The sequence below is a fragment of the Podarcis tiliguerta genome, assembly GCF_965153285.1.
Source record: "Podarcis tiliguerta genome assembly, chromosome: 1".
Taxonomy (NCBI): domain Eukaryota; kingdom Metazoa; phylum Chordata; class Lepidosauria; order Squamata; family Lacertidae; genus Podarcis; species Podarcis tiliguerta.
In genome coordinates, this window is record NC_139534.1 from 19,894,659 (window position 1) to 19,907,776 (window position 13,118).

Here is a 13,118-nt window from a genome sequence, read left to right on the forward strand (position 1 = left end):
TGGTGGAGGATTTTGATGGCGCAGGAGACCTCCAGAATGCGGCAGCTAGACTGGTGACTGGGAGTGGCCACCAGGACCACATAACACCTGTCCTGAGAGATCTGCATTGGCTCCCAGTACGTTTCCGAGCACAATTCAAAGTGTTGGTGCTGACCTTTAAAGCCCTAAACGGCCTCAGTCCAGTATACCTGAAGGAGAGTCTCCACCCCCATCGTTCAGCCCGAACACTGAGATCCAGCGCCGAGGGCCTTCTGGTGTTCCCTCACTGCGAGAAGTGAGGTTACAGGGAACCAGACAGAGGGCCTTCTCAGCAGTGGTGCCTGCCCTGTGGAACGCCCTCCCTTCAGATGTGAAGGAAATAAGCAGCTATCTTCTTTTTAAAGGACATCTGAAGGCAGCCCTGTTTAGGGAAGTTTTTAATATTTAATGCTGTATTGTTTTTAGCACTTGGTTGGAAGCTGCCCAGAGTGGCTGGGGAAACTCAGCCAGATGGGCAGGGTATAAATAATAAATTATTATTATTATTATTATTATTATTATTATTATTATTATTATTCAGTGGTCAGGCTGCAGGAACACAAGGTTGTGGAAGAGAGTATGTTCTTCCAAGTCAAGAAGTTAACATCTGTGTTGGGAAACGAATGGGCTGGATAGTGAGATGTTGCTTACAATAGCATCCCAAATTAGAAGTTATAAAGACTTCTAAATGTCAATGGCTGCAGGGATTGGAGCTGAAGCCTAGATGTCGCCACAATTTAGCTTCCAGACTTGGCAACCCCCCCTTAATTAACATAGTTTTCCTCATGACAGCCTCTGAGGCAAGGAGAGTTGCTTATGTGAAGCTAACCTGGTAATATTTTGCTTTAACCATTTCCTTTCCGCAGGAAGCCACTCTATGGATTGTTTCAGTATAATCAGAATATGATTGGGCTGGAATCGTTACCCGATCCCTCAGATACCTGGGAAATTATTGAGACCATTGGAAAGGGAACGTATGGGAAAGTCTATAAAGTTACTCATAAGAAGGATGGCAGTTTGGCAGCAGTGAAGATTCTGGATCCGATCAGTGTAAGTAAAGAGGAAAGTTAACAATTTGATTTCCTTTTCCCCCTCCAAACAGATCCAAGCCCCCCTGCACAAACAGAAGTGATACCCATACTCAGTAATTAGAGGAAATGCAAGTATTTGGGGGGTAATTGTTCAGGTGTACAAAAACCACATTATGACAGAAAGTAAGGGAGGTAGTACGGGGACGTGGGTGGCGCTGTGGGTTAAACCACAGAGCCTAGGACTTGCCGATCAGAAGGTCGACGGTTCGAATCCCCGCGACGGGGGGAGCTCCCGTTGCTCGGTCCCTGCTCCTGCCCACCTAGCAGTTTGAAAGCACGTCAGAGTACAAGTAGATACATAGGTACCGCTCCGGCGGGAAGGTAAACGGCGTTTCCGTGCGCTGCTCTGGTTCGCCAGAAGCGGCTTAGTCATGCTGGCCACATGACCTGGAAGCTGTACGCCGGCTCCCTCAGCCAATAAAGCGAGATGAGCGCCCCAACCCCAGAGTCGTCCGTGACTGGACCAAACAGTCAGGGGTCCCTTTACCTTTTTTAAGGGAGATAGCTGTTCCAACATTGCATTTAACCCCAACTGAACTCAGGCGCTTTTGTTTGTGTGCAAAGGTTGGACTTCTGTCTGTGCTGGGATCTCGCACTTTGTTTGGTACTGAAAACTAAACTGGATTCACAAATTGCATGTGCCTCTGCAATTGCAAGGCTTAAGAAGTCAACTCTGAAGATAGGTAGAGTTCTCAGGTTTCAACATGTTGCAGCAAAAGACCCATAATCTTTCTCAATATGCCACAAGTGTCTAGGTTTGGTACCGTTTGTGTGTAGGACATGCATAGGTAATGTTATTATAATTTTTTTTTTAAAAAAGAAGATACATAGGTAATTTATTTATTTTTTAATGAAAAAGTAGTTATCCGAGAAAACTAGAGTCAAGTGAAATGATTTATAAATGAAACCTAAATGGTTTGAGGAAAAGTAGAGTTTATGGGAATAAGGTGGGGGGGAAAAAGGAGGTAAAAGACTCTTGGACGTTTAAGTCCAGTTAAATTTGACTATGGGGTGTGGCACTCATCTTCGCTTTCAGGCCGAGGCAGCTGGCAGGTCATGTGGCCAGCATCACTAAACCGCTTCTGGCGCAATGGAACACCATAACGGAAGCCAGAGCGCACAGAAACGCTGTTTACCTTCCCGCCACAGTGGTACCTATTTATCTACTTGCACTGGTGTGCTTTTGAACTGCTGGGCTGGCAGGAGCTGGGACAGAGCAACGGGAGCTCACCCCGTCACGGGGATTCGAACCACCAACCTTCTGATCGGCAAGCCCAGGAGGCTCAGTGGTTTAGACCACAGCACCACCCGGGTGGCAGAGTTTATGGGAATAAGAGCCCAATCTGAAACATCAGAAGAAAGTTTCATTGCATTCAATGAAATTTATTACCTAACAGGTCTTCTTAAGTATGTAGGCAGGCAGAGCAGGTGTATTTTACCTTAACAGGTGTGTGAGGAGATTTGCTGGCAATGCAACCATTACACCCTGCTATGAGCAGGCCAAGAGGTAGGGGCGTCTTTTCCTTTTACCTTCCCATTGACTGTAGCAGGAGGTTATTAACCACGGGTCCCTTCCTGGTGTGTGTTGGCATCTCTGTGTCTGCGCCCATTGCCCCCGACACACAGCCTCCCCCTTACTCTGCTAGCACAATATCCCTGGAAGATGAGCTATCACTGGAACAAGCTTCCCATTGGAGGGCTAGGGGATTTCCGTTGGCCTAAGAATTGCCCCAGTGACATACTCCCCATATCTACTAGTAGAGCTTCCCAAGGCCCCTCAGCATACCTCTCCTGGTATGTCCCACGGAGGACCTTACTGTCTTAAAAACATCTTGGAGATCCCAGGCCACAGGGAGGTTAGGCTGGCCTCAACCAGAGCCAGGGCTTTTTTGGCTGTGGCCCCGATCTGGTGGAACACTCTGTCACAAGAGACTAGGGCCCTGTAGGACTTGACATCTTTCCGCAGGGCCTGCAAGACAGAACTGTTCTGCCAGGCCTCTGACCCCCTCTCTCCTTCTGTAATCTTCATAGAACTCTAGCCCAATGGTTGCCATTAATTTGTTTCTGAATTGATTTTAGAATGTATTTCAATTAATTGATTGTGATTTTATGTAAACTGTGCTATTTTTACTGTTGTTAGCCGCTCTGAGCCCGGCCTTGGCTGGGGAGAGCGGGATATAAATAAATTATTATTATTATTATTATTATTATTATTATTATTATTATTACCCCTTTAATATTTTTAATGCTGCCCCAAAGCCATGTTTACGTGACTGCTGTCTCTAGATGTGTTATGTCATGTAATCCACCCCTAATAAAGCTGTTATATTTGTAAAGTGCCCTCTCTGTGTGCCTCCAATTTAGGATGTGGATGAAGAAATTGAAGCAGAATACAACATCTTGCAATTCCTTCCAAATCACCCCAACGTTGTTAAATTCTATGGAATGTTTTACAAAGCAGATCAATATGTGGGCGGACAGCTGTGGCTTGTTCTTGAGGTAAGATATTTTGTGAGACTAAATCTTAATTAAAAGAGATTTTTTACGAGCTAACTGCTTCTTCCAAAAATGTAGAAGCAGAAATACTGGCCGACCGTTATTCTCTGAAGAATTCTGTCTCTTTCTGCTCGTGGTTATTAATCGGAGGGTTCCTTTGGGAAGGAAATGCAGCGCCAGATGTCCTGTCTACTTAGCATTTACACTGTACATTTACAAATGCATATTTCTGAACTGAAGTGGGCCACTTCAGAAAGAATCTGGCTTCATCCAAATTTAGGTGGATGGCAAGTTGATCCATAATCATTTGGGCTGTTCAGTCAGCATATTTGAGAAAATATATACTTCTCTCAACCTCTCCAAATGAAGAAGACCCCTGTGAGGGAGAAGTGAGAGAGGAAGGGGTACAGTTTTGTGACGGACAAATATAGCTTTTAACCACAGGGAATCATTCTGCAAGGGCTCTCCGATCACAGTACTTTGGGGAGGGGCACTGAAGGAATATATTCAAGCTAAGCAACCTCTGTTGTGTACTCCATTTTCACACATGTCAAGGAAGTTTTTTTTACTTAGATGGCAGCAATAATGTCCTCTGGCTGCCTGTCCCTGGAGTGCAGAACCATTGGGTTCCCCCCCCAAAAAAACCCCACCCCAACACCTACTGTTTTACTACCTTTGAACACAACAAAGGACTCCCTTATGCCTTTCATACTGGTTGTAATGCTGATCTGAAATGGTCGAGAGGAACGTTCTCCACTGAAAATTCAAAACGAAACTTCATTGTGCAATTTCTAATGCCCAGGTTTTGGAAGCTACTATTTGTCTCATGTGTGGGCTATGAAGTTATTGGGTGAGAATTTGAAGGAGGACACAGTTTGAAGGACGCCACTGAACCACAACAACTGCCTTTCCTAAACTCTAAGCTCATTCCATTCTAAGCTTATTAGCTTTCCTAAGCTCATTCCATTCTTTCAATTGATCCGACCGGCAGTTAAATCATACAGCATCATGTTTCTTGGGATGTCATCCTCTCAAGACATACTGGGTGTTGGTTCCTGATCAGGTTGTAGCCTTATAGGGAAGAAGCATGCAAAAGCAAAGGAAGGTTTGGGTGGCGAGAGTCGTTGAAAGGAGTACCACCTGTGGGTGCCATCTACAGTGTTCTCCAGACCCTTCTCATTTTGCTTTGCAATAAGTGTCATCCACATTCAGCAGACTGTTCAGGACCTGCTGGCGGACAGCGATGATCAAATCACTTTAATAGTGGCTGATTTTTTAAGTGCTGTCCATGAAGAAAGAATGGCCCATGATAAAGAGACTTAGTGGTTTTTAATGGTAGGTGTTGTTGTTGTGTTGTATTACACTATCAATGTACATTGATTTATTTTTTGGAGTTAAGATTAGGACTAGGATAAATTGTGTTCACTGAGCCCGTATTTTATACAGTCTATATATGATGTTTGTATGTTAATGTGCGGTGTGCTATGCCTAATAAAGGATTTTGAATTGAATTGAATTGAATTCAGCAGACTCGGGGTAGCTGAAAAATCCATTTTGGGGTGGAGGTAGCTTCCAAGAGGGAAACTCTCAGTGTGCCAAACCATGATCAGTGAAGATGATTTCCTAGTTTCCTTTATAGGGCCCAGACAGCATTGGAAAAATAGGGCCGAGAAGAGAGGGTTTGGTTGACGCTTTCTCCTAGCTGAAATGGCCACTCCAAGCTCCAATTTGACCTCAGTATGATTTTGTTCACGAGACAGGTAGTAGCTTTGAAGAGTGATTCAGATCACGAGTGGACAGGTTGAGACTCCCCAAGTATCTCTCTTTTCCAGGGACGTCCCTGATTTAGAGAAGCCATCCTGGTTTCTGATTTGATCCCGGAATGTCCCACTTTTCCTGTTTTCATCGGAGAAATGTTGGCGGGTATGCAGACTTCAGGCCTGTCGGATCTACTTTGTGGGTTGTTGTTGTTTTACTGGAACCCACAAATCTTCTGAACAGAGCCACGTGGCAAAAGAATTTATGAACAGGGGGCTTTGGATCATGTTTGGGGATTAGGGATTTGATTTATTTTCAGTACCAGAATTGAACTGAGCTCAGAAAATTTTCATGCAGATGCCGACTCTTGCATAAGTGTCCTTCATTTCTGCAGCCCAATTCGAGTGGGGAAAGTTGATTTGCTGTTATTGTTAAACAACTGGGATCCAGGAACCATTTCCTATCTATTACAAATCAACCAGAGATCTGCCAGGAGATCCCTGAGCTACCACTTGCCCACCCCCGATTTCAATCAGGAAAGCAGAAAGGGTCAAAACATCCCCTCCTCCAGGGACTGATTTCCTGACTGTATTGCTGCTTTGCTTATTGATAAAATTCCAAACCCTGTTGATGCATCTACTGAATCACATCCACTTTGCCCTTCAGAATAATTCACTCGTGGTTTCACCCCCTCTGGATTGCAGTCATCAAACTGCAGGCGGGGAGAAAGTTAGCGAAATGTTAGCGTTATTGACGCAACTGAAATACCCTGCACTTCAGGATTTGCATACCAATTTTGTCTCTGTTGTGCTGCAATTGCTATTTATAACACTTGAATTCAATGAAAGGAACGCCATACAAAAGGGCTCAAATGCTTTTGTTGCTGTTTCTTTGATGAAATCATATGTTCTTTGTGTTGTGGCTAACTTCTGGGGGTGAAAATGTAATTAAAAGTTCTTATTTCCCCTCGGGGCATCTTCGTTCTGCCAGGCTTATACTCTGTGAGCAATACCTTTCTCACTCAGAGCTCCTTTGAACACTTGGACCTGTCATGACTAAAGTGTTATTATTACCTCAACGTGAGGGGAGGAAAAAGGAACTCCTGCAGCCCTGTTCACTTATTTACAAAAGCGAGCAACACACACACACACACCAACCCCTCGCCTCCCCCTGGCCTCATGCACCAACTTTCTCAACCTCCCTCAACATGGCTACATCCAGATATTTCGGATTTCAGGTCTCATGATCCCAAGTCACTGCAAACCCTCCAAGTGTCCCTATTTTCCAGGGATGTCCCTGATTTAGAGAAGCTGTCCCGGTTTCTGATTTGATCCCAGAATGCCCTGCTTTTCCTTAGGATGTCCCAATATTCATTGGAGAAATGTTGTGGGGTATGGAGTTATCTGACCCTCAAGCTGTCTGAAGGCAATCCTGCATAGGCAGGTTTGTTTAATGTTTAATGTTTTATTGTGTTCTTATAGATGTTGGAAGCTGCCCAGAGTGGCTGGGGCAACCCAGTAGGATGTGTGGGGTATAAATAGGAAAATTATCATTCTAGAATGGGACCGCCTTGTTTTCAATGGAGAAATGTTGGAGGATATGTCATTGGCCTTGCTGGTTGGTGCTGATGGGTCTCCAGCTGTTATTGGACTACATCTCCCATCATTCCCAGATACCAGTGCGATGGCTTGTGAATGTTCTTCACAAGAAGCACCTCTGCTCACTCAGAGATACATACAGTGGTGCCTCGCAAGACGAAATTAATTCGTTCTGCGAGTTTTTTCGTCTTGTGAATTTTTCGTCTTGCGAAGCACGGTTTCCCATAGGAAATGCATCGACGGTTTCCCATAGGAAATGCATCGACGGTTTCCCATAGGAATGCATTGGAAAAGGCGCAAGACGTTTTCGTCTTGCGAAGCAAGCCCATAGGGAAATTCGTCTTGCGAAGCAACTCAAAAAACCAAAAAACTTTCGTCTTGCGAGTTTTTCGTCTTGCGAGGCATTCGTCTTGCGAGGTACCACTGTATATACAGTCTTTATTTTACAGCGCATTACAATCATGCATCTGAATCCTCCGGTTCAGATTCTGGGAATGGCTTACGCCGGCTTCTTCTCCAACAGAAAAAGTTTCACGTGATGCCTCTCCCCTCCCCCCTCCTCTTTAACTCTCTCCTTTCCCTGGCAGACGGAATAGGCATTGTCTCACTGTCTGTGCCAGAACTTCCTGTGTGGTGCTGAGGCTCTGGTTCAGCATCTGAGAGCCGTCCCACCTCCTGGCTCTCCCCTCCTTCCTCAATCGCCACTTCCTGCCCCCCTCCCTCTGCCTGTTCCTGCTCCTCCCCTGCATTCTCTGGCAGTACCATAACAACCAGGGATGGTGGGAACTGTAGTTCAAAAACAGCTGCCGTCCCAAGTTTGGGAAACCTTGATCTAGAGGGCCTAGGGTTGAGGAAGGCCACTTTGTACTGTGAGGCCACAAGCCTGTCTTTTTCTAACCCCAGTATGAGGAACCAAAACAGAAGCAAAGAAACATCCACAACTGTACCTCTCGTGCCTTACTACATGTTCCTAGGCCACTCATGTTGAGAGCCCGTGTGGTGTAGTGGTTAAGAGCGGTAGTCTCGTAATCTGGTGAACCAGGTTCGCTTCCCCGCTCCTCCACATGCAGCTGCTGGGTGACCTTGGGCCAGTCACACTTCTCTGAAGTCTCTCAGCCTCACTCACCTCACAGAGTGTTTGTTGTGGGGGAGGAAGGGAAAGGAGAATATTAGCCGCTTTGAGACTCCTTCGGGTAGTGATAAAGCGGGATATCAAATCCATACACCTTTTCTTCTTCTTGAGCTCACACCTCATCTTAATAGGGTTGTTATGGATCTAAACAGCAATCATACGGTGGTCAGATGTGCTTTGAGGAGATATACTGGTCCATCTAGAACTATAGCTGAGATTTTCTACTGGTGAATGCAATAGAAAAAAAGACACCAGGGTGATAGCAAAATAGCTACTGGAGAGACACGAGGATGAGTGATGAACTAATGATGTGGGCAAAAATCCATTTAGAAAGGTTTTAATTTTACTTTTTCTCTCGCCGTTTTAGAATGTGGAAAACTATAGATGGGGGAAATGTTTGCAAGAAGCTGTGCTTTTCTGGATTCTGAATGTTTCATCTCGGTTGTTGGCAGAATGCGCCATCAAGCCCGAGTATAGAGATATGTCTGCCATCTATTTTATATTGCCTGCCAGCAGGAGTATTGATGGAGTGAAGGTTTGAAATGACTGTAATTTGTTGCCTCCCAGTTATCAAGTCCATCAATCTTGTCCCTTAAACACACACACACACACACACACCCCTCCTGGATTTTCCTTCACACAAAAGGCACTTTTAGAAAAGATACGTTAGTAAAAAAGTATACCACTTCTGATACACACACACAATATTTCAAAACAGAGATGAATCCCATTAAAAACAACAACACTCAATTCAGTTTAGCTGGTGGGACACAGGTGGCACTGCGGGTTAAACCACAGAGCCTAGGACTTGCCGATCAGAAGTTCGGCGGTTCGAATCCCCACGACGGGGTGAGCTCCCATTGCTCGGTCCCTGCTCCTGCCCACCTAGCAGTTCGAAAGCACGTCAAAGTGCAAGTAGATAAATAGGTACAACTCTGGCGGGAAGGTAAACGGCATTTCTGTGCACTGCTCTGGTTCGCCAGAAGTGGCTTAGTCATGCTGGCCACATGACCCAGAAGCTGTACGCCGGCTCTCTCGGCCAATAAAGCGAGATGAGCACCACAACCCCAGAGTCGGTCACGACTGGAACTAATGGTCAGGGGTCCCTTCCTTTTAACTTTGGGCAAGGACCAGAGCTCAGTGGTAGAGAACGTGATGTGTTGTGTGGAGGAGGGCTCACGTTCGGTCCCCCACCTCTCCAAGTGTCACAGAAGTATGCTGGTCCGTAATCGCAGAGTTCAAAGTTGGAGTTAACTCCTTATTAGCAAAAAACCCCATGATCTCCACAGACTTGGTTCAATGTCAGGCCTATTGAGCAGCTCGTCTTATTCCATGAAAAGCAGTTGCCGAGACTGAAAGTCCCCATCTGCACACAGCTGTCCAAGTCCCCTCCTCTCCAGGGCTTTCCCCAAGCAACCGGAGGCTGCGCCCGTGTGCAGTCTGTCCCTGCTCCACCCTCTTCATGCCTCTTCTGGTTCTGGGAGACGAAGAGGGAGGGGAGCTTGTCTCAGTAGGACGAGGAGACACCCGTGACTCTTCACCAGCCCGACTCTTCTCTGCCTCTTGTCCTCCCTCTCTCCACTCACCTTCAGCTTCTGCCTCTGATTCTGACCTGCCACAGACTCTTCCCCACTCACTAAACCCTGTTACATCTTCAGCTTCTGACACCTCATACTCCCAGTCTCCTCTCTCTTCACCACTACTCCCTGTTTTATTCAAGTCTTCTTCCCTTGGTTCCTCCGTGTCCAACCCATTCATGAAACCTGGAAAAGAAAGACAGGAAGACCCTCTGCTTGAGACCCTGGAGAGCTGCCTGTCAGAGTAGAGCAGGCATAGGCAAACTCGGCCCTCCATATGTTTTGGGACTACAACTCCCAAGATCCCTAGCTAACAGGACCAGTTGTCAGGGATGATGGGAATTGTAGTCCTAAAACATATGGAGGGCCGAGTTTGCCTATGCCTGAGCTAGAGGGACAAATAGTCTAACCTAGTATAATGCGGCTTCCAGTTCTCTTATGTTTTCAGATTCCTAATTTTTCCACCTATTTTGCCAGGCCTAAGGGCTGGTGACTGATCAGACCCTCTGGGCCTTTTACATTAACAACAAGTATCAAAGTTAGATGACTTCGAAATGTCACTTGACGCAGGAACCTATCTATTATAAGCCACCCTAGTCCCTAACATGGATGTTGGAACCCAATGGTTTAAGGGAACCTTAGGGTCTCATTCTGATCCTCAGTACATTGACCCTTTAAAGTGAATGGAAGGAAGGCAATGAAGAAGGAATAGTTCGGTCGGCAGAGTGTGAGACTCTTAATCTCGAGGTCATGGGTTATAGCCCCACGTTGGGCAAAAGATTCTTGCATTGCAGGGGTTCGGACTTGATGACCCCTGAAGTGTAGGTGGGTTCCCACAAGGCAAGACACAGTGATAACAGAACTAACAGAACTGGACAACAGGGGCAAAGCAAGTGCTTTTATACGTTTCTGAAGGCATGGGCCACTCCCACTCTCAACACGATTGGCTGTCTAAACTTCCAAGCTGCGAATCATGACTCAGAGTTTAAGGGCCAATGGCAGAGGCCCAAATCCTGAAACGTTTTTGTGATTGGATATCATGTATCGAATCAGAACACTGGGGCTCAGAATCCTTAGTCCAGACTCAAGCTCAGGCAAAAACAGGCCATTGAATACATAACAACCCACGTGGTCCCTTCCAACTCTACAATTCTATGATTTTGCAGTGGGATTTGCTTCCCTCCTGAAATGAATGAAGAAGGCTTTATGTCTAGGGGAGCTGCATTTATCCATGGAGGCACTGTACTCATTAGTAACCTTGTGATGATGACGAAGCCTTTGACCCTTGAGATGTATATTTTAGGACCCACCCCACTCTCTTAATTCTAATGTATTTTAACTGTTTTTAATACTGTGCTTTTAAAATGGCCATAACCCGCCCTGGGACCTCATGGTGAAGAGCAGGAAAGAAATCAAACCAGTAAATAACAGGTCACAAGCATCCTTGATTTCATCTATGTGAAGCAATGCTCTGTGCAGGCAATTGGAAAAGCTGCCACATGTTTCCCATTCCTGAGAATGGGAAGCCAATGAAGTTCTTCTGAACTGTGGCTTCTGTTTGGAAAGGGAAGTGTCATGGGAATCAAGAGGGCCTAGTTTCATCTTCATGAGCTTACAGCCCAGCGTCGAATCTCGTGTGTATATATTGTTACTTGATCCACGAAAGCAGAGATCTGCAAGCTAAACAGGCCTGTTGAGTGACTAACAGGGGGTCTTGCTCTGCTTTCTCTTTCCCCTCTTCCGCCCCCTTTTTGCAGCTGTGCAACGGAGGTTCTGTCACAGACCTTGTCAAAGGCTTGCTGAAGTGTGGCCAGCAGTTGGATGAAGCTATAATCTCGTACATCTTATACGGCGCTCTCCTGGTAAGGATGTTCATTAAGCTTCTAATGACAGCAGAGGGTGCAATTTACACAACTGATGACATTTTCTATTTATAAATGATGGCGCGGCTGACAGTAAAACGCGGATTTTGTAATAGCAGCAGCGGGGGGCTGTTTGCAGGATGTGATGCATCGAACAGTGTGCATGCAGATTGTTTTGATTGCCCTCCCTAAAATTAGGGAAATGACATTTCAAAACCGGAGTTAGCATCTTCTCTTTCTCTCCCCTCCCCTTCTCCTCCTCCTCCTTTTTTTTTTGGCACCAGGGTCTTCAGCACTTACACAACAACCGGATCATTCACCGTGATGTCAAGGGGAACAACATTCTCCTGACGACAGAAGGAGGAGTCAAGCTTGTTGACTTTGGTAATGAACAGCTTCTTTCTTTCGACCAGGGTGTCTGGGTTTTTGACTGCATGGGAAAGCAGAGAAGTCTCTTCACCTGAGTGTTCTTTCGGGGAGGAATCTTGAAATGAGAAGGCAAAAAGCAATGCTAGGGAAGGGGTCGTAGCTCAGAGGCAGCAGAGCTCACGCTTTGCAGGCAAGAGTGCCCACCTTCAATACCTGGAATCTCCAGGTAGGCCTCATTTGAAATCCTGGAGCTGCCACCCAAAGGTCTGCTCACTATAAGTGAAATATACTCGAAGTCGAGAGTGGATTTCATGCTCTTTATTCAGCTCATCGTGGTGAGGAGGAATGGAAGTTCCCCCAGAATGTCTGCTTTATATACATTATTTACACATTGGGCCCCACGTGATTGGCTAATTCCGGGATTCTCCTGTAGGCCAATCAGGTCGCGGATTCACTTCCATCTAGAGCTGGATAGGGTGGCTCCTGTGGGCAAGTCAGACTGCTGCATTCTGGAGCCTATTGATCCAGGACCAGTGGTGCAGCGTGGGTTGTCAGCACCTGGGGCAAGGCAAGTAATTTGCGTCGCCCCCCCCCCGCTGCACTGTCCCTCTCCCAGATAGTCCCTCTCTCTCTCTCTCTGCACCGCACCGCACGCCTGGCACCCTCCCCTCCACAGTGGGCAGCGGCGACGCGGCGGCTCGGATCGGATTCGCACAGCCAGCACTGCAGTGAGAGAGAGTGAGTGAGCCAGGTAGGGGCAGAGAGCTGCGAGTGCGAGCGCGCCCCCCCCCCCAGATGTTGCGCCCGGTGCGGCCGGCCCCCCCTGCACCCCCCACGCTACGCCACTGTCTAGGACCAATCAGACTGCTGCATTTTGGATCCTACTCAACTCAGCACATAACAATAAGGCAGTCTCCTGTTTTCTCAGGTATGGGGAAGAGGAGGGAGAAGCTTCTAATCTATCTGGTTCCTCTCAGGAAGCCTGACCAGCAATCAGGTCAAACAAGCTGGAGGGTGGAGCTGGTGAAATAACACAAGCTCCCAACCTCCTCCCAGGGGCTTATAAGTCTTGGATGGAGTCATGGAGGGAGAAGGCAGAGGAGAAGCTTGGAGAAGGCAGAAGCTGCTGTTTGAGGGAGGAACCAGCCAGATCACTCCTGTGCTGATGGGAAGGGTAAATTGGGGGCGTTTTCTCTCCCCGCGGAGTCCAGCTATTT

At 46.7% G+C, this 13,118-nt stretch overlaps 1 protein-coding gene across 2 annotated transcripts in view; it reads left to right on the top strand.

Annotated features, from left to right (window-relative positions):
• MYO3B (myosin IIIB) overlaps nucleotides 1–13,118 on the top strand; it is a 288,698-nt gene that overhangs the window by 34,311 nt on the left and 241,269 nt on the right. For both annotated transcript variants that reach the window (XM_083405794.1, XM_083405795.1), the window contains 4 exons: nucleotides 885–1,068; nucleotides 3,474–3,608; nucleotides 11,428–11,532; nucleotides 11,817–11,916. In XM_083405794.1, the coding sequence (XP_083261920.1) occupies nucleotides 922–1,068; nucleotides 3,474–3,608; nucleotides 11,428–11,532; nucleotides 11,817–11,916 (487 nt within the window). In that variant the 5' untranslated portion in view covers nucleotides 885–921. The remainder of the gene's footprint in view (nucleotides 1–884; nucleotides 1,069–3,473; nucleotides 3,609–11,427; nucleotides 11,533–11,816; nucleotides 11,917–13,118) is intronic.